The 18484-nt window shown below is 61.4% G+C and overlaps 1 protein-coding gene across 1 annotated transcript in view; it reads left to right on the top strand.

Moving 5' to 3' along the window:
- Positions 1–17310, top strand: part of SMARCA4 (SWI/SNF related BAF chromatin remodeling complex subunit ATPase 4) — a 34188-nt gene extending 16878 nt beyond the window's left edge. Inside the window, 15 exon segments of the mRNA XM_074167781.1 lie at positions 711–797; positions 1519–1565; positions 5175–5341; positions 6969–7132; positions 8078–8305; positions 8612–8710; positions 9176–9253; positions 11023–11241; positions 12512–12616; positions 12618–12772; positions 14894–15002; positions 15269–15370; positions 15480–15612; positions 15892–16031; positions 16933–17310. Of these exon segments, the coding sequence (XP_074023882.1) occupies positions 711–797; positions 1519–1565; positions 5175–5341; positions 6969–7132; positions 8078–8305; positions 8612–8710; positions 9176–9253; positions 11023–11241; positions 12512–12616; positions 12618–12772; positions 14894–15002; positions 15269–15370; positions 15480–15612; positions 15892–16031; positions 16933–16965 (1866 nt within the window). The 3' untranslated portion in view covers positions 16966–17310.
- Positions 17311–18484: the final 1174 nt, after the last annotated feature.

Below are 18484 nucleotides of genomic sequence, written 5' to 3'. Positions count from 1 at the left end.
CACTGCAGAAGGATCCAGGTTTTTTGGGGGGGGTTTGGGGGTGCTGGTTGGCATTTGTGCCCCACTGCAGAAGGATCTAGGATTTTGGGGGGGTTTTGGGGGTGCTGGTTGGCTTTTGTGCCCCACTGCAGAAGAATCTGAGCTTTTGGGGGTGCAGAGAGAGGGGAAAAAAACCACCCTTTTCTAAGTAAAATGTGAAGCGTCAGAGTGGGGGCTCCCGGGGGGGGTGTCTTGGGGTGACGGGTCCAACTTGGCCCCATCCCGCCTCCAGGAGCCATGGAGGGGGGGGGGAGGGTGTTAGTCCCACCAGGAAACCCCCGGGGGGGCCACCCACTCACTTTTTTTTCCAAAGCGATGAGAAAGTCAGACAGCAATGAATTGGGGGGGGGGGGGGGGGGGGGAATAAAATTAAAGAGACGCTTGGGTTGGAGCTAAAAGCCGGAGGTGAAAAATCCCACGTTTTCCAGCTCTGTTTTCCCCCTTTTCAGCCTTAAACTCCTCGGGGCGGCTTTAATCTATTAAAACCTTGAATTTTGCCCCCTCGTGGGCGGGGGAGATCCTGGCTGTCCGTCCCCCCCCCCACCTCAAGCAGCCCCACTGCGGGTCCTGGGGGCTGCAAACCCCCAGAAAAAGGTTCCTAGAACATCCCTGAACTTCAATTTTAAGTCCCGGCGACCTTAAAATTCCCCCTTTGGGGTGGTTTTGCGCAGGGGAAGGGCGGCACGAAGACCCTGATGAACACCATCATGCAGCTGCGGAAGATCTGCAACCACCCCTACATGTTCCAGCACATCGAGGTACGTCGGGGGCCCCCCCGGGGCTGCCGTGACCCCCACGTCCTGGAAAATTTTGGGGGCGGGGGGGGGGGGAAACTCTTCTGTCCCCTCCTAAATGGAGAGAAAACCACCGTCTCTGGTGGCCACGGCGTCCACCGAGCGATAACCGACCCGGCCCCTGGGGCTGCCTTTAAAATGCTCCTCCCTGGCCCCAAAAATGGTCCAAAACGTTCTTCCCTGGCCCCAAAAATGGTCCCAAACGCTCTTCCCCAGCCCCAAAAATGGTCCAAAGTGCTCTTCCCCAGCCCCAAAAATGGTCCAAAGTGCTCTTCCCCAGCCCCAAAAAGGGTCCAAAATGTTCCTCCCTGGCCCCAAAATGGTCCCAAACGCTCCTCCCCGGCCCCAAAAATAGTCCGAAGCGCTCCTCCCCAGCCCCAAAAAGGGTCCCAAACGCTCCTCCCCGGCCCCAAAAATGGTCCAAAATCTGCCCGATGGAGCTCGGTGAAGGAATACGGGCTAAAAAGAGCCAAACCGGGTGTTTCCCTTCACACCCCCCTCTTTGGACACACAATCTCTTCGTCCCACACCGGGGAAACCCCTTAAAACCTCTCCCCACCACCCCTTCCCCCCCCCAGCCCGCCCCCCCTTCTTTTTTTGGGGCCGTTCCAGGGTTTTGTCGGATTTTATTTGTGCCCGAGGCCGGTTCCTGACGCCTCGTGGCGCTCTCTCTCTCTTCTCGCAGGAATCCTTTTCCGAGCACTTGGGCTTCACGGGAGGGATCGTGCAAGGGTAAGTGGGTGTTTGGGAATTGTGAGAAAGGGGGATTTTTTGGGGGGTGGGGGTGGTTTATCGGGGGGGGGGGGGTTAAATGAGGGGCCACCGCCACCGGATAATCCTCACGAGAGGGGGAAACACTGTGGGTTTTGGCACGGAATCCTCATTTTGGATGAGCGGTCCCAGCCGGCTGGCGTCTAGCAAACGTTGACGCCCATCCACGAGAAGGTCTGGAAGGATGATCCAAGGAACTCCGGGCCCGTGGATCTGAGCTCGGTGCCTGGGAAAGTCACGGAACAGATCATCCTGAGTGCCGTTAACGCGGCGCAGTGAGGGACACCCGGGCGGTCAGGCCCAACCGGCACGGGTTCACGAGGGGCAGGTCCTACTTGACCAACCTGATCACGGAATCGTCTTCATGGTTGGAAGGGACCTTTGAGATCATCGAGTCCAACAACAACAACAAAAAAAAAAAACCAAAAAAACCTCCCACAAAACAAACACCCACAACCAGACACAACCAGACACAACCAGACACAACCCAACAATCTCAGGCGCCAGAGCGTGCCCTCGAAGTGCCACGTCTGGCCCAGTGGATGAGAGAGAAGCTCAACGTGCGCTGGGCAGCCCAGAAAAGCCAACCCCATCCTGGGCTGCCTCGAGAGAAGCGTGGCCAGAAGGTCCATGGAGGTGATTCTACCCCTCTACTCCGCGCTGATGAGACCCCCCCACCTGGAGCACTGCGTCCGGCTCTGGAGTCCTGTTTAGTTTGGAACTGGGAGTCCTGGGACTAAACGGTCCTGGGACTGTTTAGTTTGAGGAAGAGGAGGCTGAGGGGAGACCTCCTCACTCTCTACAACTACTTGAAAGGACACTGTAGAGAGGTTGGTGCTGGTCTCTTCTCACAGGTAATTAATGACGGAACGAGAGGGAACGGCTTCAAGCTCCACCAGGTTAGGTTTAGACTGGACATTAGGAAGAAATTCTTCCCAGTAAGAGTGGTCAGACACTGGAAGGGGCTGCCCAGGGAGGGGGTCGAGTCACCATCCCTGGATGAGTTTAAGAGCCGTTGAGATGTGGTGTTGGGGGATATGGTGTAGGGGAGAACTTTGTAGAGTAGGGTAGATGGTTGGACTCCATGATCCCAAGGGTCTTTTCCAACCTGGACGATTCCATGATTCTATGATTCCTCAACGCAGGAAGGACATGGACCTGTTGGAACGGGTCCAGCGGAGGGCCACGAAGATGATCAGAGGGGGCTGGAGCACCTCCCCTACGGAGACAGACTGAGAGAGCTGGGGTTGTTCAGCCTGGAGAAGAGAAGGCTCCGGGGAGACCTCATAGCAGCCTTCCAGTGTCTGAAGGGAGCCTACAGGAGAGCCGGAGAGGGACTCTTTGTCAGGAAGTGTAGTGACAGGACAAGGGGTAACGGTTTTAAATTGGAAAAGGGGAGATTTAAATGAGATATTAGGAGGAAATTCTTCCCTGTGAGGGTGGTGAGAGCCTGGCCCAGGTTGCCCAGAGAAGCTGTGGCTGCCCCATCCCTGGAGGGGTTCAAGGCCAAGGTTGGAGGGGGCTTGGAGCGACCTGGGCTGGTGGGAGGTGTCCCTGCCCAGGGCAGGGGGTGGCACTGGGGGGGCTTTAAGGTCCCTTCCAACTCTAACCATTCTGTGATTCTACGTCTACACATTTATTAAATCCCTCCAGGGATGGGGACTCCACCACCTCCCTGGGCAGGCTGTTCCGGTGCCCGACCACCCTCTCAATAAAGTCATTCTTCCCGATATCTAATCCAATCCTCCCCTGCCCCAACTTCAGACCTGTTCAGACCTCTGCTCCTGTCATTATTCCCTTGGGAGAAGAGTCCAACACCCACCTCTCTACACCCTCCTTTCAGGGAGCTGTAGAGGGCAATGAGGTCTCCCCTCAGCCTCCTCTTCTCCAAACTAAACATGCCCAGTTCCCTCAGCCTCTCCTCCTATGACTTGTTCTCCAGACCCCTCACCAGCTTGGTGGCTCTCCTCTGGACACGCTCCAGCAGCTCAATGTCCTTCCTGTAGTGAGGGACCCAGAACTGAACACAGCACTCGAGGTGAGACCTCGCCAGTGCCCAGTCCAGAGTGGCCCAGTCCACCCTGCTCCTGCTGGCCATGCTGTTCCTGATACAGGCCAGGATGCCCTTGGCCACCTGGGCACACTGCTGGCTCATGTTCAGCCGGCTGTCCACCGACACCCCCAGGTCCTTTTCTGCCGGGCAGCTTTCCAGCCACTCTTCCCTGAGCCTGTAGCGTCCATGGGGTTGGTGTGACCCAAATGCAGGACCCGGCACTTGGCCTTGTTGAACCTCATCCCAGGAGATCCCTGATCTCCTTCTATGACAAAGTGACCCACCTGGTGGGTGAGGGAAAGGCTGTGGATGTTGTTTACTTGGGCTTTAGCAAGGCCTTTGATACAGTCTCCCACAGTATCCTCCTGGAGAAACTGGCTGCCCATGGCTTGGATGGGAGGACTCTCCGCTGGGTTAAAAACTGGCTGGAGGCTGGGCCAAGAGGGTGGTGGTGAATGGAGTTAAATCCAGTTGGTGGCCGGTCGCCAGTGGTGTCCCCCAGGGCTCGGTGTTGGGGCCGGTTCTCTTTAACGTCTTCATCAATGATCTGGAGGAGGGGATGGAGTGCACCCTCAGGCAGTTCGCAGACGACACCAAGTTGGGTGGGAGTGTCGACCTGCTGGAGGGTAGGAAGGCTTTGCAGAGGGATCTGGACGGGCTGGATGGATGGGCTGAGACCAACGGGATGAGGTTCAACACGGCCAAGTGCCGGGTCCTGCCCTTGGGTCACACCAATCCCATGGAGGCTCCAGGCTGGGGGCAGAGTGGCTGGAGCTGCCTGGTGGAAAAGGACCTGGGGGTGTTGGTCGACTGTGGGCTGAAAATGAGCCAGCAGTGTGCCCAGGTGGCCAAGAAGGCCACCAGTATCCTGGCCTGTATCAGGAACAACATGGCAAGCAAGACTCAGGAGGTGATGATCCCCCTGTGCTGGGCACTGGTGAGACCCCACCTCGAGGGCTGTGTCCAGTTTTGGGCCCCTCACCACAAAAAAAAAAGACATTGAGGGGCTGGAGCGGGTCCAGAGAAGGGCAACGGAGCTGGTGAGGGGGCTGGAGCCCGAGGAGAAGGGTCTGGAGAACTTGTGAGGAGCGGCTGAGGGAGCTGGGGGTGTTCAGCCTGGAGAAAAGGAGGCTGAGGGGAGACCTCCTCGCTCTCTCCAACTCCCTGAAAGGAGGGTGTAGCCGGGGGGGGGGGGGTGTCGGTCTCTTCTCCCAAGGAACAGGCGACAGGACGAGAGAAAATGGCCTCAAGTTGCACCAGGGGAGGTTCAGGTTGGACATTGGGAAGAATTTTGACACGGAAAGGGTTATCAAACCTTGGAATGGGCTGCTCAGGGAAGTGGTGGAGGCACCGTCCCTGGAGGCTTGATGTGGTGCTGGGGGACATGGTTTTGTGACGGGTTTTTTTGTCAGAGTTAGGTTGATGGTTGGACTAGATGACCTTGAAGGTCCCTTCCAACCTAGATGATCCTATGATTCTATGATTTTCCTCTTTCCCCCTCTTCCCCCCTTTCCCAGACTGGATTTGTACCGTGCCTCGGGCAAATTTGAGCTCCTGGACCGAATTCTCCCCAAACTTCGAGCCACCAACCACAAGGTGCTGCTCTTCTGCCAGATGACCTCCCTCATGACCATCATGGAAGACTACTTCGCCTATCGCGGGTTCAAATACCTCAGGCTGGACGGTGAGTGCCTCCGGGGACGGGGGAGAGGGGGGACGGCGCCCACCCCCCCTTCACGCATTCGGGGTTGGGGAGGAGAGACCCCGCCGTGGGGCTGAGCCCCCCAGGTAAGATCCCCATCCCTAGGGAAATGCCATCGGAGTGAACGGGGCATCCTAAAGCTGTCCCCCTGCTCTCGGGACGTGGGTCGGAGCCATAAAAACCCCACGGGGTGTGGGGCGGGGGGCAGATAAAAGATATAAAGAGCAGCCTCGGGCTTTATACGTCCCCGTCGTCCTGCTGCCGTCGCCTTAAATCTGCTTAATTTTACTGGAGCCCTGAAAAGCAGTAAAATGAGATTTCGTGCTGAATTCTGGAGCCCGGAGGGGTGCCCCGAAGGGCCAGGTGGCCTCTAAGGTTCATAAAATATATAGAAATAATGTCCCCCAACCGTCTCTGCCGGCAAAGAGCGGCTCCAGCTCCTTCAGGAACCCACCTCCTGCCGGAAGCGTTCCGGTCCCGGGGGGGAGAGAGGCGGAACGAGACCGGAGCCGCTATTTCATCCCAGGTTTCTCCCTTGGGATCAGCTTGTGCCCAGCCCCGTGTGGGCTACAGAGCCTCGTGTGGGCTTGTGCCCAGCCCCGTGTGGGCTACAGAGCCTCATGTGGGCTTCTGCTGATCGCCCTCTGTGCTACAGAGCCCCGTGTGGGCTACGGAGCCCTGTGTGGGCTTGTGCCCAGCCCCGTGTGGGCTACAGAGCCCCCTGTGGGCTTGTGCCCAGCCCTGTGTGGGCTGTAGAGCCCCGTGTGGGCTACAGAGCCCCCTGTGGGCTTGTGCCCAGCCCTGTGTGGGCTATAGAGCCCCGTGTGGGCTATGGAGCCCTGTGTGGGCTTGTGCCCAGCCCCGTGTGGGCTACGGAGCCCTGTGTGGGCTTGTGCCCAGCCCCGTGTGGGCTACGGAGCCCTGTGTGGGCTTGTGCCCAGCCCCGTGTGGGCTACGGAGCCCCCTGTGGGCTTGTGCCCAGCCCTGTGTGGGCTATAGAGCCCCGTGTGGGCTACAGAGCCCCCTGTGGGCTTGTGCCCAGCCCCGTGTGGGCTACAGAGCCCCCTGTGGGCTACGGAGCCCCATAAGGGCTTGTGCCCAGCCCCGTGTGGGCTACGGAGCCACGTTTCTGCAGAAAGAGGATGGTTTTGGGGTGTCCGGGCTGAGGGAGACCCTCGGGTACAGCTGAGCCTGGTCTCCTGCTGCCACTGCCCCCCATTTGAGCCCCCCCGGCCTCAAACCAACCTGACGCCACCCTAAAACCAGCCGCGTTTCCCGTCCGGGCGTCCCGAGCTCGGGGACGTCTCATCCCCTTGGGGCACCTGCCCGCTGTAGCCCTTCCTTTCCCTTTTTTGCCCTTTTTCTCATGTTTTTCTCTCAAAAGCAGCTGCACCCCCCCCCACCAGGGCATCCTTTCACAGGATGCGTGCCCGCACCCCCCGGGGCTCTCCTTTCCCCGCCAGAGCCGTGATTTTTGCACCCAAAATGCCCTCTCTGAGCTCCTTTGTCCCCCCCAGAGGGTGGGCAACCCGGAGCCCCCCATCCTCCCGCCCCACCGACCCCCCCCTAACCTGCGGGGCAGGAGTTAACCCTTTCTCTCTGTTTTTAGGGACCACTAAAGCCGAAGACCGGGGCATGTTGTTAAAGACTTTCAACGAGCCGGGCTCCGAGTACTTCATTTTTTTGCTGAGCACTCGGGCGGGGGGGCTGGGGCTGAACCTCCAGTCGGCCGACACCGTCATCATCTTTGACAGTGACTGGAACCCCCACCAGGTAAAAAAAAACAAAACAAAACAAACAAACAAACAAAAAAAAAACAAAACAAAAAGACAAAAAAAAAAAAAAAAAAACCAAAACCATAAAACCACCAACTAACCAAAAAAAAAAAAAAGAGAGAGAAAAAAATCAAGAAAAAAAAATAAAAGCACCAACCGACCAAAAACAACAAAAAAGAACAAACCCAACAAAACCGAAACCGAATAAAAAAGCACAAAGCAAACCGAAAAAGCACAAAGCAAACCGAAAAAAAAGAGCCCAAACCAACCCGAAGCAGGGAGCGGAACGGCTGGAGGGGGCGGCTGCCCCGGCGCCGTCTCTCCCGTGCCCCGAAGAGCACCCCCCTGGCCATGGACCCCGTGAAGACCCCCGGCCCAAATGCTGCCCTGTCCGTCCGTCTGTCCGTCCGTCCGTCCGCCCACCGCGGTCTCGTAGCCGCATCCCCGGGACCGGAGCCACCAGCAGAGGCTTGTATGAGACCCCGGGTGTTTGCCCCCCGCCCCCGGCTCGGGGAGTCGGGCTGGAGGAAAAACTCATCCTTTAAGAGATTTTTAAAAGCCCAGAAAAAACTTTAAAAGCTTCTCCGCCGGCAGCCGAGGCGGGGAGAGCCCTTCCCTCCTCCCAGCGCCAGAAACTCTGCCGTGCCCTGCTCCCGGAGACCCCCCCCGGCACCGCTTCCCCCCCCCTCCCCAGAGGCGGAGAAACCTCCTCAAATTCCGGCTGCTCTCCTCATTTTTATTTCCCCCACGCTCTCGGAGCGAGCGGCCGATGGTTTCCGTTGCCCGAATTCCCCGCGAGCGAGCCCTGCTCCTCCGGGATGGCTGAGAGAGCGTTGGGGTCGCAGCCTCCTGTCTGTCCCCCCCTCCTTAAATCCCAGGCTGTTTTTGAGGAGAAAAGCGTGGTTTTATTCCCCGGGCAAACCCTTGCGCCCTTCCCCGGCAGGACCTGCAGGCTCAAGACCGAGCCCACCGCATCGGGCAGCAGAACGAGGTGCGGGTTCTCCGCCTCTGCACCGTCAACAGCGTGGAGGAGAAGATCCTGGCCGCCGCCAAGTACAAGCTGAACGTGGACCAGAAGGTCATCCAGGCCGGCATGTTCGATCAGAAATCCTCCAGCCACGAGCGGAGAGCCTTCCTCCAGGCCATCCTGGAACACGAGGAGCAGGACGAGGTAAGGGGGAGCAGCGCAGGGCAGCTTTCCTCCCTTCTGCAGGGCGCGGATGGCGAGCGTGTGGCTTTTGGCTCCACGCGTCCTCGGGGCTAGGAGGTAGAGAGGAAAGGAGAAAAAAGAAGAAAGGGAAAAAAAAAAAAAAGAAAAAGAGGAAAAAAAAAAACAAACAAACAAACTTTTTTTTTTTAAAAAAAAAAAAAGCAGCATGACCACTTGTTTTTAGTTGAAAGTGAGTTTTTTTTTTCGCGTCGGTGAAAGGTGCCGGATTGACAGCCCTGGAGACTGAAGTCCTCTATTTATCCACAGAACAGATACAGCGCGGGCAGCGGCAGTGGCAGTGCAAGCTTCCCCCACACTGCCTCCACCCTGTGCCTGACCGCTGAGTTGGAGGAACCACCTCTAAAGGTGAGAGGGGGTTGTTCAGTCTCCACGCCCATTCAATCCTCGGCCTCGCCGCTGAGACCGCCAGCGCACGTGCCAGGCTCTGGACGGTGAACCTTTGCACCGTGGACGATAACCCGCCCGCTAGAAACCGCGCTCCAGGCCACCTAATAAAAAAAAAAAAAAACAAAAAAAAAAAAGAAAAAACCAAAAAAATAGCCAAAAACCACCAAAAAAGCCAAAAAAAACCCGCTAGAAAAGCTAAAAAAGCCAAAAAAACAGCTAAAAAAGCCAAAAAAAACAAAAAAAAAACCCCAAAAAACATCTTTTCCCGGGCAACCGAACAAGCGTCGGATGGTTTATCGGTGTTCGGTGCTGTGCTCCGAGCGGGACGAGCTGCTGCCCCCCCTTTCCTCCCCCTTCTCCCCCCACTGAATCGGGGATTTTTTTTTTTTTTTTTTTTTTTTGTTGTTTTTGGCCACCTGGCAGGAGGAAGACGAGGTCCCCGACGACGAAACGGTCAACCAGATGATCGCGCGGCACGAGGAGGAGTTCGACCTTTTCATGGTGAGCATGGCGGAGGAGGAGGAGGAGGAGGAGGAGGAGGAGGAGGAGGAGGAGGAGGAGTGGTGCCCACTGTTCTCCCGAGTAGCCGCTCAAAGGGTCTCTCTAACAGAAACCGGCTGAGAACGCTTTAACGAAGCCCTGACTCATTCAACAGGTAAAACCCAACAGTGAGAGCCGGGGCTCCCAGTCAGGACGCTCCCGGCTCCGGTAAGGGATGAGATTCCAGGGGCTGGGACACCCCCCCCCCCCCCCCACACACACACACACTGAGCAAAAAGCCGCTTTCCCGCCCAAAATTGCTCCGGAGACGGGACGAGGAGCCGTGTGTAAGACGTAGGAAAGGCTCCTGGTGGAGGAGACGGCGTTAACTCTCAGCCTCCTGCCAGGATTCCGGCTCTCGGGGCCGGCGCTGGTTTGGTGGAAGCCGTGATGGGGAGAAGGGGGTTTGTGCGAGGCCGGGGGGGCTCTCGCCTCCCCAAAATCACAGCCCCGTCAGCTCTGCCGGGGCACGGGGGACTCCTGCGCCCCACGGGACGGGCCCCAAGGGGCTCGGGGGGAGAGGGGAGCTCCCGGAGGATGGAGGAGAGAGGGGAGCTCCCCAAGGAGGAGGAGGAGGCTAGTTGGGGAGAGGGAAACTCCCTGGAGGAGGAAGAGGATGGAGGAGAGAGGGGAGCTCCCTGAGGAGGAGACTAGTGGGGAGAAGGAAGCTCCCCAAGGAGGAGGAGGAGGCTAGTTGGGGAGAGGGGAGCTCCCTGAGGAGGAAGAGGAGGAGGAGGATGGAGGGGAGAGGGGAGCTCCCCAAGGAGGAGGCGGCTGGTGGGAAGAGGGGAGCTCCCTGGAGGAGGAAGAGGAGGAGGAGGATGGAGGGGAGCTCCCTGAAGGAGGAAGAAGAGGAGGAAGAGGCTGGTAGGGAGAGGGGAGCTCACTGAGGAGGAGGATGGTGGGGAGAGGGGAGCTCCCTGGAGGAGGAGGGGGAGAGAGGGGAGCACCCCGGAGGAGGAAAGGGATGAGGATGAGAGGGGAGCTCCCCAGAGGAGGAGGAGGATGAGAGGGGGGCTCCTGGAGGAGGAGGATGGGCAGAGGGGAGCTTCCTGGATGAGGGGGAGAGGGGAGCTTCCCAAAGGAGGAGGAGGAGGGGGAGATGGAAGCTCCCTGGAGGAGGAGGAGGGGGGGGACGGGGACGACTTCCTGGAGGAGGAGGAAGAGGATGGGGGGAGAGGGGGACTCCCTGGAAGAGGAGGAGGATGATGAGGATGGGGAGCAGGGAGCTCCCTGGAGGAGGAGGATGGGGAGAGGGGAGCTCCCTGGAGGAGGAAGAGGATGAGGATGGGGAGAAGAGAGCGCCCCGGAGGAGGAGGAAGAGGATGAGGATGGGGAGAGGGGAGCTCCCAGCCCCAGACGAGCAGTCGGTTTAACGAGACCCGACCTCCCGCCGCTGCCATGTTTCTCCCCCGGGTTTGTGGCCATTGGGGTTCATTTTCCGCAGCCTCTACCAAGCTGTGAGTAGCCAGTGGCTACCAACCCCCTCCCCCCCCCCCCCCAGCCCCTCTCCGGGCAGTTGGGGGGCAGCATCCCCCATCTCCGCTGCCACCACAGCCTGGTGCCACCTCGCATTCCCCGGAGCCCCCCCGTATCCCTCTGATGACCGCCCCCAAGGCTTTGGGGACGTGGTGGCCACCCCCCGGCGTGGCTTTGCCATCAGCCCCACAGCCAAACACACACACACACGCCCCCCCCCACACACACACACCCCTTTCCTCTTCCCCCAGCGCATGGACCTGGACCGGCGGCGGGAGGAGGCGCGGAACCCCAAGCGCAAGCCCCGGCTGATGGAGGAGGACGAGCTGCCCTCCTGGATCATCAAGGACGACGCGGAGGTGGAGAGGCTGACCTGCGAGGAGGAAGAGGAGAAGATGTTCGGGCGAGGCTCCCGGCACCGCAAGGAGGTGGATTACAGCGACTCGCTGACCGAGAAGCAGTGGCTCAAGGTATACATGGTACCGCATCGTTCTCCAATGGCCTTCTCGTGACATCCCCCCCACCTTCCCGTGCCCGCAGACACCCCCTCCCACACACCTCTGCCCCACTGCAACCGCCCGGGGGCCGTGCCTCCGCTTAAACCAGACAATTCTGGAATCGTTAGGGTTGGGGGGACCTTAACGAGCCTCCAGTGTCACCCCCTGCCCTGGGCAGGGACATCCCCACCCCACGTCCAACCTTGGCTTTGAACCCCTCCAGGGATGGGGCAGCCACAGCTTCTCTGGGCAACCTGGGCCAGGCTCTCACCACCCTCAGAGGGAACAATTTCTTCTCAAAATCTCCCCTTTTTCAGCTTAAAACCGCTCCCCCTCGTCCCATGGCTCCCCTCCCTCATCCCTGCTCCCTCCCCAGCTTTCCTGGAGCCCCTTGAGGGACTGGAAGGGGCTCTGAGGTCTCCCCGGAGCCTTCTCTTCTCCAGGCTGAACCCCCCCAACTCTCTCAGCCTGTCCTCCCAGCAGAGGGGCTCCAGCCCTCCCAGCATCTCCAGGGCCTCCTCCGGCCCCGCTCCGACACCTCCGTGTCCTTCTGATGGCCCCAGAGACAGGGGACATCTCCCCGGAGCGGGGCAGAGGGGCAGAATCCCCTCGCCCTCCTGGCCATGCTGCTGGGGATGCAGCCCAGGTTGCCGGGGGCTTTCCGGGCTACCAGCGCACGTTGCCGGCTCCTGTTGAGCCTGGCCCGGCCACGAGCTTTCCCTGGGCCCCGAGGTGTCCCAGCACGAACCTGTGCTGTAACGAGGGCTGCTCTTAACGAGGTCGGAAGGGCTCTGAGCAGCAGGGGGAGGGAAATAGGATGATAATTTTATTGGGGCCGGCGTATTTTGCTCCCCAGACTAACGAGGCTGTGGGTCTTACACCCGATGCCTCGTTTCTCCCCGTCCCTTAATTATCCCATCAACGAGGGACCTTCATGGTCACCCCAAAGCCGTCCCCAGGGCCCTCCACTCCCGGGAACTGAACCCCAAATCGCATCCCCGTCCCGTGGGGGTTTGGAATTACGGCATTTCCATGGGGTCCCGGTACAGGGAAGGCTGCTGGGTGCTCCCCTCGGCCCCGTGTCCAGCCGGGAGGGGTGGAGGGGGGGGGGGGGGGGCGTTCAACATGTCCTAGATGGTGTCCCCCAACACACAGAGCCCCAAATCCTCCCCCCCCCCCCACCGTGGCCAGGAGCCCCCCGTGCTAGCGGCCGCTGCGTTGCTCCCCCCCCCCACCCCGGCAGGCCATCGAGGAGGGGACGCTGGAGGAGATCGAGGAGGAGGTGCGCCAGAAAAAATCCTCCCGCAAACGCAAGCGGGACACGGAGGTGGGGGGCGCCGCCGCCACCCCCCACCACCAGCACCCGCAGCCGCGACAAGGACGAGGAGAGCAAGAAACAGAAGAAACGCGGCAGGCCCCCGGCCGAGAAACTCTCCCCCAACCCCCCCAACCTCACCAAAAAAATGAAGAAGATCGTGGACGCCGTCATCAAGTACAAGGACAGGTAAGAGAAGGGGGGGGCGGGCGCCGGGCACTGGGCACCGGTTCCTACCGAGAGCCTGAACCCCATCCCTGGGGCTGGTTTCATCCCCTGAACCCCATCTGCGGGGCTGTTTTTGTCCCCCCCAAATCTCGGCCCTGGTTTTGTCCCCCCAAACCCCATCCCTGGGGCGGTTTTTGTCCCCCCAAACAGCAGCCTCAGAGCCGGTTTCATCCCCCCGAACCCCATCCCCAGGGCCGGTTTCATCCCCTGAACCCTGGGGCTGGCTTTGTCCCCCCAAACCCCAGCCGTGGGGATGGTTTCACCCCCCCAAACCACAGCCCCAGAGCCGGTTTCGTCCCCCCAAACCTTGGCCCTGGAGCCGGTTTTGTCCCCATGAACCCCATCCACGGGGCTGATTTCGTCCCCTGAACCCTGGGGCTGGCTTTGTCCCCCCAAACCTCGGCCCTGGGGCTGGTTTTGTCCCCTTGAACCCCATCCACAGAGCCAGTTTGGTCCCCTGAACACTGGCCCCATTTTTGTCCCTCTGAACCCCATCCCTGGAGCCGATTTCATCCCCCTGAATCCCATCCATGGGGGCTGGTTTCGTCCCCCCTGAGCCCTGGAGCTGTTTTTTTTCCCCCTGAACCCCATCGACGGGACCGGTTTCATCCCCTGAACCCTGGAGCCAGTTTCGTCCCCCTGAACCCCATCCACGGGGCTGGTTTTGTGCCCCCAAACCCCATCCACGGGGCCAATTTTGTTCCCCCAAACCTTGGCCCTGGGGCTGGTTTCATCCCCCTGAACCCCATCCCTGGAGCTGGTTTCGTCCCCTGAACCCCAGGGCCGGTTTTGTGCCCCCAAACCCCAGCCCCGGAGCCAGTTTTGTCCCCCCAGACCTCAGCCCTGGAGCCAGTTTTGTCCCCCCGAACCCCATCCCTGGAGCTGTTTTCGTCCCCTGAACCCCAGGGCCGGTTTTGTGCCCCCAAACCCCAGCCCTGGGGCTGTTTTTGTTCCCCTGAACCCCATCCCTGGAGCCGGTTTCATCCCCCTGAACCCCATCCATGGGGCGGGTTTCGTCCCCCCGAACCCCATCTGTGGGGCTGGTTTCGTCCCCAGTTTTGTCCCCGTGGCTCTTGGGTGGCCACCGAGGGGATCTGCAAAGCACCGGGGGGGTGAAAGGCCCCGGCGGCTCCCTCGGGGGGGCCAGGCAGGAGGGATTAATTAATTTGGCCGCCGCGGGCGGTTCTGGGGCGAGCTGAGGCCGGGCTCGTGCCCGGTGGCTGCAAAACTCGCCCCGTCCCCTTCGGGGCAACCATCCCGGCGCTGGGGGCTCGTCTGCTCGGGGGTGTTGAGTCCGGTGCTGCCCTTTGCCGTTCCCGGTGCTGCCGGCGTTCCCGGTGCTGCCCTTTGCCATCCAGGCACCCACCTCGGTGCTTTCCATGGAGGAGCGGGTGGGAAACCCCCCCCAGACCCCTCTCGAAGGGTCTCCGGGCTCCTTCCCGGTGCCGAGGAGGGGTGGGATCCCAGTGATGGCAAGGGGAAGATCCCAGCGGTGCCGAGGAGAGGGGGGGGGATCCCGAAGAGAGGGGGGGGATCCCGGCGGTGCTGAGGAGGAAAGGGGGATCCTGGCGGTGCCAAGGGCTGGGGATGCCAATGATCCGAGGGCTGGGAATCCCGGCAGAGCCAAGGGCTGAGGATCCTGGCGGTGCCAAGATGGAAAGGGGGACCCTGGCGGTGCCAAGGGCTGGGAATCCCGACGGTGCCAAGGCAGGGGGATCCCGGCAGAGCCGAGGACTGGGGATCCTGGTGATGCCAAGGAGGAAAGGGGGATCCCAATGATGCCAAGGGCTGGGAATCCAGGCCGTGCCAAGGAGGGGGATCCCGGCGATGCCGAGGGCTGGGTATCCTGGTGATGCCAAGTAGCGGGGGGATCCCGGCGGTTCCAAGGGCTGGGGATCCCTGTGATGCCGAGGAGGAAAGGGGGATCCCCGTGATGCCAAGGGCTGGGGATCTCAGGGGTACCAAGGGGGGGATCCCGGCAGTGCTGGGGGGGGGGGGGGATGGGATGGATCCTGGGGGTGCTGAGGCGGGGGGTCCCCGGGATGCCGGGCGCCGGCAGTGACCCCCGGTCTCTCCCTGCAGCAGCAGTGGACGGCAGCTGAGCGAGGTCTTCATCCAGCTGCCCTCCCGCAAGGAGCTCCCCGAGTACTACGAGCTCATCCGCAAACCCGTCGACTTCAAGAAAATCAAGGTAAAATAATACCCACCCCCCCGCCCCCGACCGACCCCCCCTTCCTCGTTAGGGCTGGTGCTAACGAGTGCGGCCGTGGCCCTGAGGGAAACCACCACACACACACTTCCCTTCCCTTCCCTTCCCTTCCCTTCCCTTCCCTTCCCTTCCCTTCCCTTCCCTTCCCTTCCCTTCCCTTCCCTTCCCTTCCCTTCCCTTCCCTTCCCTTCCCTTCCCTTCCCTTCCCTTCCCTTCCCTTCCCTTCCCTTCCCTTCCCTTCCCTGCAGGAGCGGATCCGGAACCACAAATACCGGAGCCTGAATGACCTGGAGAAGGACGTGATGCTGCTCTGCCAGAACGCCCAGACCTTCAACCTGGAGGGCTCCCTGGTGAGTCCCGGCCATGCCCGAGCCGTAACCCCCCCCCTCGCCCCTATTTCCCCACCCCCATCCCTATTTCCCCCCCCCCTCACCCCTATTTTCCGCCCCCCAACCCCAGATCTACGAGGATTCCATCGTCCTCCAGTCCGTCTTCACCAGCGTCCGGCAGAAAATCGAGAAGGAGGAGGAGAGCGAGGGCGAGGACAGCGAGGAGGAGGAGGAAGGAGAGGAGGAAGGATCCGAATCCGAGTGTGAGTGCTCCGTGGGGATAATGGAGGTGGCGGGGGGGAGGGGGATTGGCCTGGTTTTCTAGGGGGGGCTGCAGACCTGGATCTCCCCCCCTTCCCGTGGGGCAGGGCCGGCAGCGTGGCTGGGGGAAGCACACGCCGCCTGCGCCGCTGCCCCAGGGACTGTGGGGACATCACCGCACCCCATCTTCCTCGGGGGGGGAGGGGGGTGGGGGTGTTGAGGAGCCGTGGGGAGCCCCTGTGACACCCCCACCCCCCTCCCACCCCATGTACCCCCCCCAGCGCGCTCGGTGAAGGTGAAGATCAAGTTGGGGAGGAAGGAGAAGGCCCAGGACCGGCTGAAGGGGCGGCGCAGGACCAGCCGCGGCTCCCGCGCCAAACCCGTGGTCAGCGACGACGACAGCGAGGAGGAGCAGGAGGAGGTAACGGCCTGCCCCCCAACCCCTCGGCCTGCCCCCCAACCCCTCGGCCTGCCCCCCAACCCCTCGGCATGCCCCCACAAATCCCTTCATCCTGCCCCCCAACTTCTTCCTTCCCTCCTCCTGCCTCCAGCCCACTTAAACCTCTTCCCTCCTTCCTTCTACCCCTTGAACCCCTCATTCTGCCCCCCAACTCCTTCCTCCTGCCCCCCAACTCCTCAGCCTGCCCCCCAACTCCTTCCGCCTGTCCCCAATCTCTTCCTTTCCTCTTCCTGCCTCCAACCTATTTAAACCTCTTCCCTCCTTCCTTCTATGACTTGAACCCCTCAGCCTGCCCCCCAACTCCTTCCTCCTGCCCCCCAACTCCTCAGCCTGCCCCCCAACTCCTTCCGCCTGCCCCCCAACCTCTTCCTTTCCTCCTCCTGCCTCCAACCCACTTACATCCCTTCTCTCCTTCCTTCTACCCCTTGAACCCCTTCTTCCTGCCCCCCAACGCCTTCCTCCTGCCCCCCAACCTCTTACTTTCTTCCTCCTGCCCTTCAGCCCCTCATTTTGCCCCCCAACTCCTTCCCTTTTTCCTCCTCCTGCCCCAAAACCACTTAAACCTCTTCCCAAACCCCTCATTCTGCTCCCCAACTCCTTTCTCCTGCCCCCCAAATCCTCTCCCTCCCTCCTCCCTGCCACCCCAAACCCCTCCTTCTGCCCCCCCAACTCCTCTCTCTCCCTCCTCCTGCCCCTCCAAACCCCTCATTCTGCCCCCCAACTCATTTCTCCTGCCCCCCAAACCCTCTCCCTCCCTCCTCCTGCCCCCCCCCCCCCCCAAACCCTTCATTCTGCCCCCAAGCCCCCTTCCTCCTGCCCCCCAACCCCTCCTCAGCCCTGACCTCTCCTCTCCTCCCCCCAGGATCGTTCCGGCAGCGGCACCGAAGAAGACTGAACCCACATTCCGCGGCTCCAGCTCCCGGCGCCGCTCCCCCCCCCCCTTCCCTGTCCCCGTCCCCCCCCCTTTTTAGCTCTAACGGGTAGAGACGCCGTAGTCCCGACGCCAGTAAAAACTCCGTGAAACTCTTCTGTATTTATCCTGCCGGGGCCCCCCCGGCCCCCGCTCCGGCCCTCGCCGCCGCGGTACCGGCTCTTCCTCCCGCGGGTGCATGTGCCGCGCCGGGATCGTGCCGGGATCGCGCCGGATCGTGCCGCCTGGTGCCGGGCCGGCCGGGAGCGCGGCGGCAGTCGATGTCACTGGATTTCGAGCAGTAATAAATTAAAACCGACGGGACCCCGGGGCCTCTCTGGGGTCTCTTCTCCCCGGGGTGAGAGGGTTGGGGGGGGGGGGAGTTGGGGTCCCCCAAGGTTCTGGTGGCCTCTGTGGGGTCTGTCCTCGCCATGGGGTGGCCATAGAAGGGGGTTTTGGGGTCCACCAGGGAGCCGGTGGCCTCTTTGGGGTCTCTGCTCCCTCTAGAGTGGCCTAAGAGGGGGGTTTTGGGGTCCCCCAGGGACCTGGTGGCCTCTGTGGGGTCTCTGCTCGCTATGGGGTGGTCCTAGAGGTGGGTTTTGGGGTCCCCCAGGGACCTGGTGGCCTCTGTGGGGTCTCTGCTCGCTATGGGGTGGTCCTAGAGGGGGGTTTTGGGGTCCCCCAGGGACCCGGTGGCCTCTGTGGGGTCTCTGCTCGCCATAGGGTGGTCCTAGAGGGGGGGTTTTGGGGTCCCCCAGGGACCCAGTGGCCTCTGTGGGGTCTCTGCTTGCCAGGGGGTGGCCCTAGAGGGGGGTTTTGGGGGTCCCCAGGGACCCAGTGGCTCCTGAGGGGTCTCTGCTCCCCATGGAGGAGGTTGTGGGGTGGCCCTGGGAGGGGTTTTGGGTCCCCTAGGGACTCAGAGGCCTCTCTGGGGTCTCTGCTCCCCATGGGGTGGCCCTAGAGAGGGACCTGGTGGCTCCTGTGGGGTCTCTGCTCCCCGTGGAGGGGGCTGTGGGGTGGCCCTGGGGGGGTTTTGGGGTCCCCCAGGGACCCGGTGGCCTCTGTGTGGTCTCTGCTCGCCATGGGGTGGCCCTAGAGGAGAGTCTGGGGGTCCCCCAGGGACCTGGTGGCCCCTCAGGGACCCAGTGGCTTCTGTGGGGTCTCTGCTTGCCATGGGGGTCTGTGGGGTGGCCCTAGAGGGCGGTTTTGAGGGTCCCCCAGGGTTCTGGTGGCCTCTGGGGGGTCTCTGCTTACCAGGGGGTGGTCCTAGAGGGGGGTTTTGGGGGGTCCCCCAGGGACCCGGTGGCCTCTGTGGGGCTTCTGTTCCCTGTGGGGTGGCCCTAGATGGGGGTCTAGTGGCCCCCCAGGGACCTGGTGGCTCCTGTGGGGGCTCTGCCCCCCATGCAGGGGGCTGTGGGGTGGCCCTGGGAGGGGTTTTGGGTCCCCCAGGGACCCGGTGGCCTCTGTGGGGTCTCTGCTCCCCGTGGGGGGGGTGGCCCTGGGG

This window comes from Numenius arquata, unplaced genomic scaffold, assembly GCF_964106895.1.
Source record: "Numenius arquata unplaced genomic scaffold, bNumArq3.hap1.1 HAP1_SCAFFOLD_560, whole genome shotgun sequence".
In the NCBI taxonomy this organism is placed as follows: Eukaryota; Metazoa; Chordata; class Aves; order Charadriiformes; family Scolopacidae; genus Numenius; species Numenius arquata.
The sequence above is the reverse complement of the archived record's forward strand: the minus strand, read 5'-3'. Positions and strand labels throughout refer to the sequence as shown.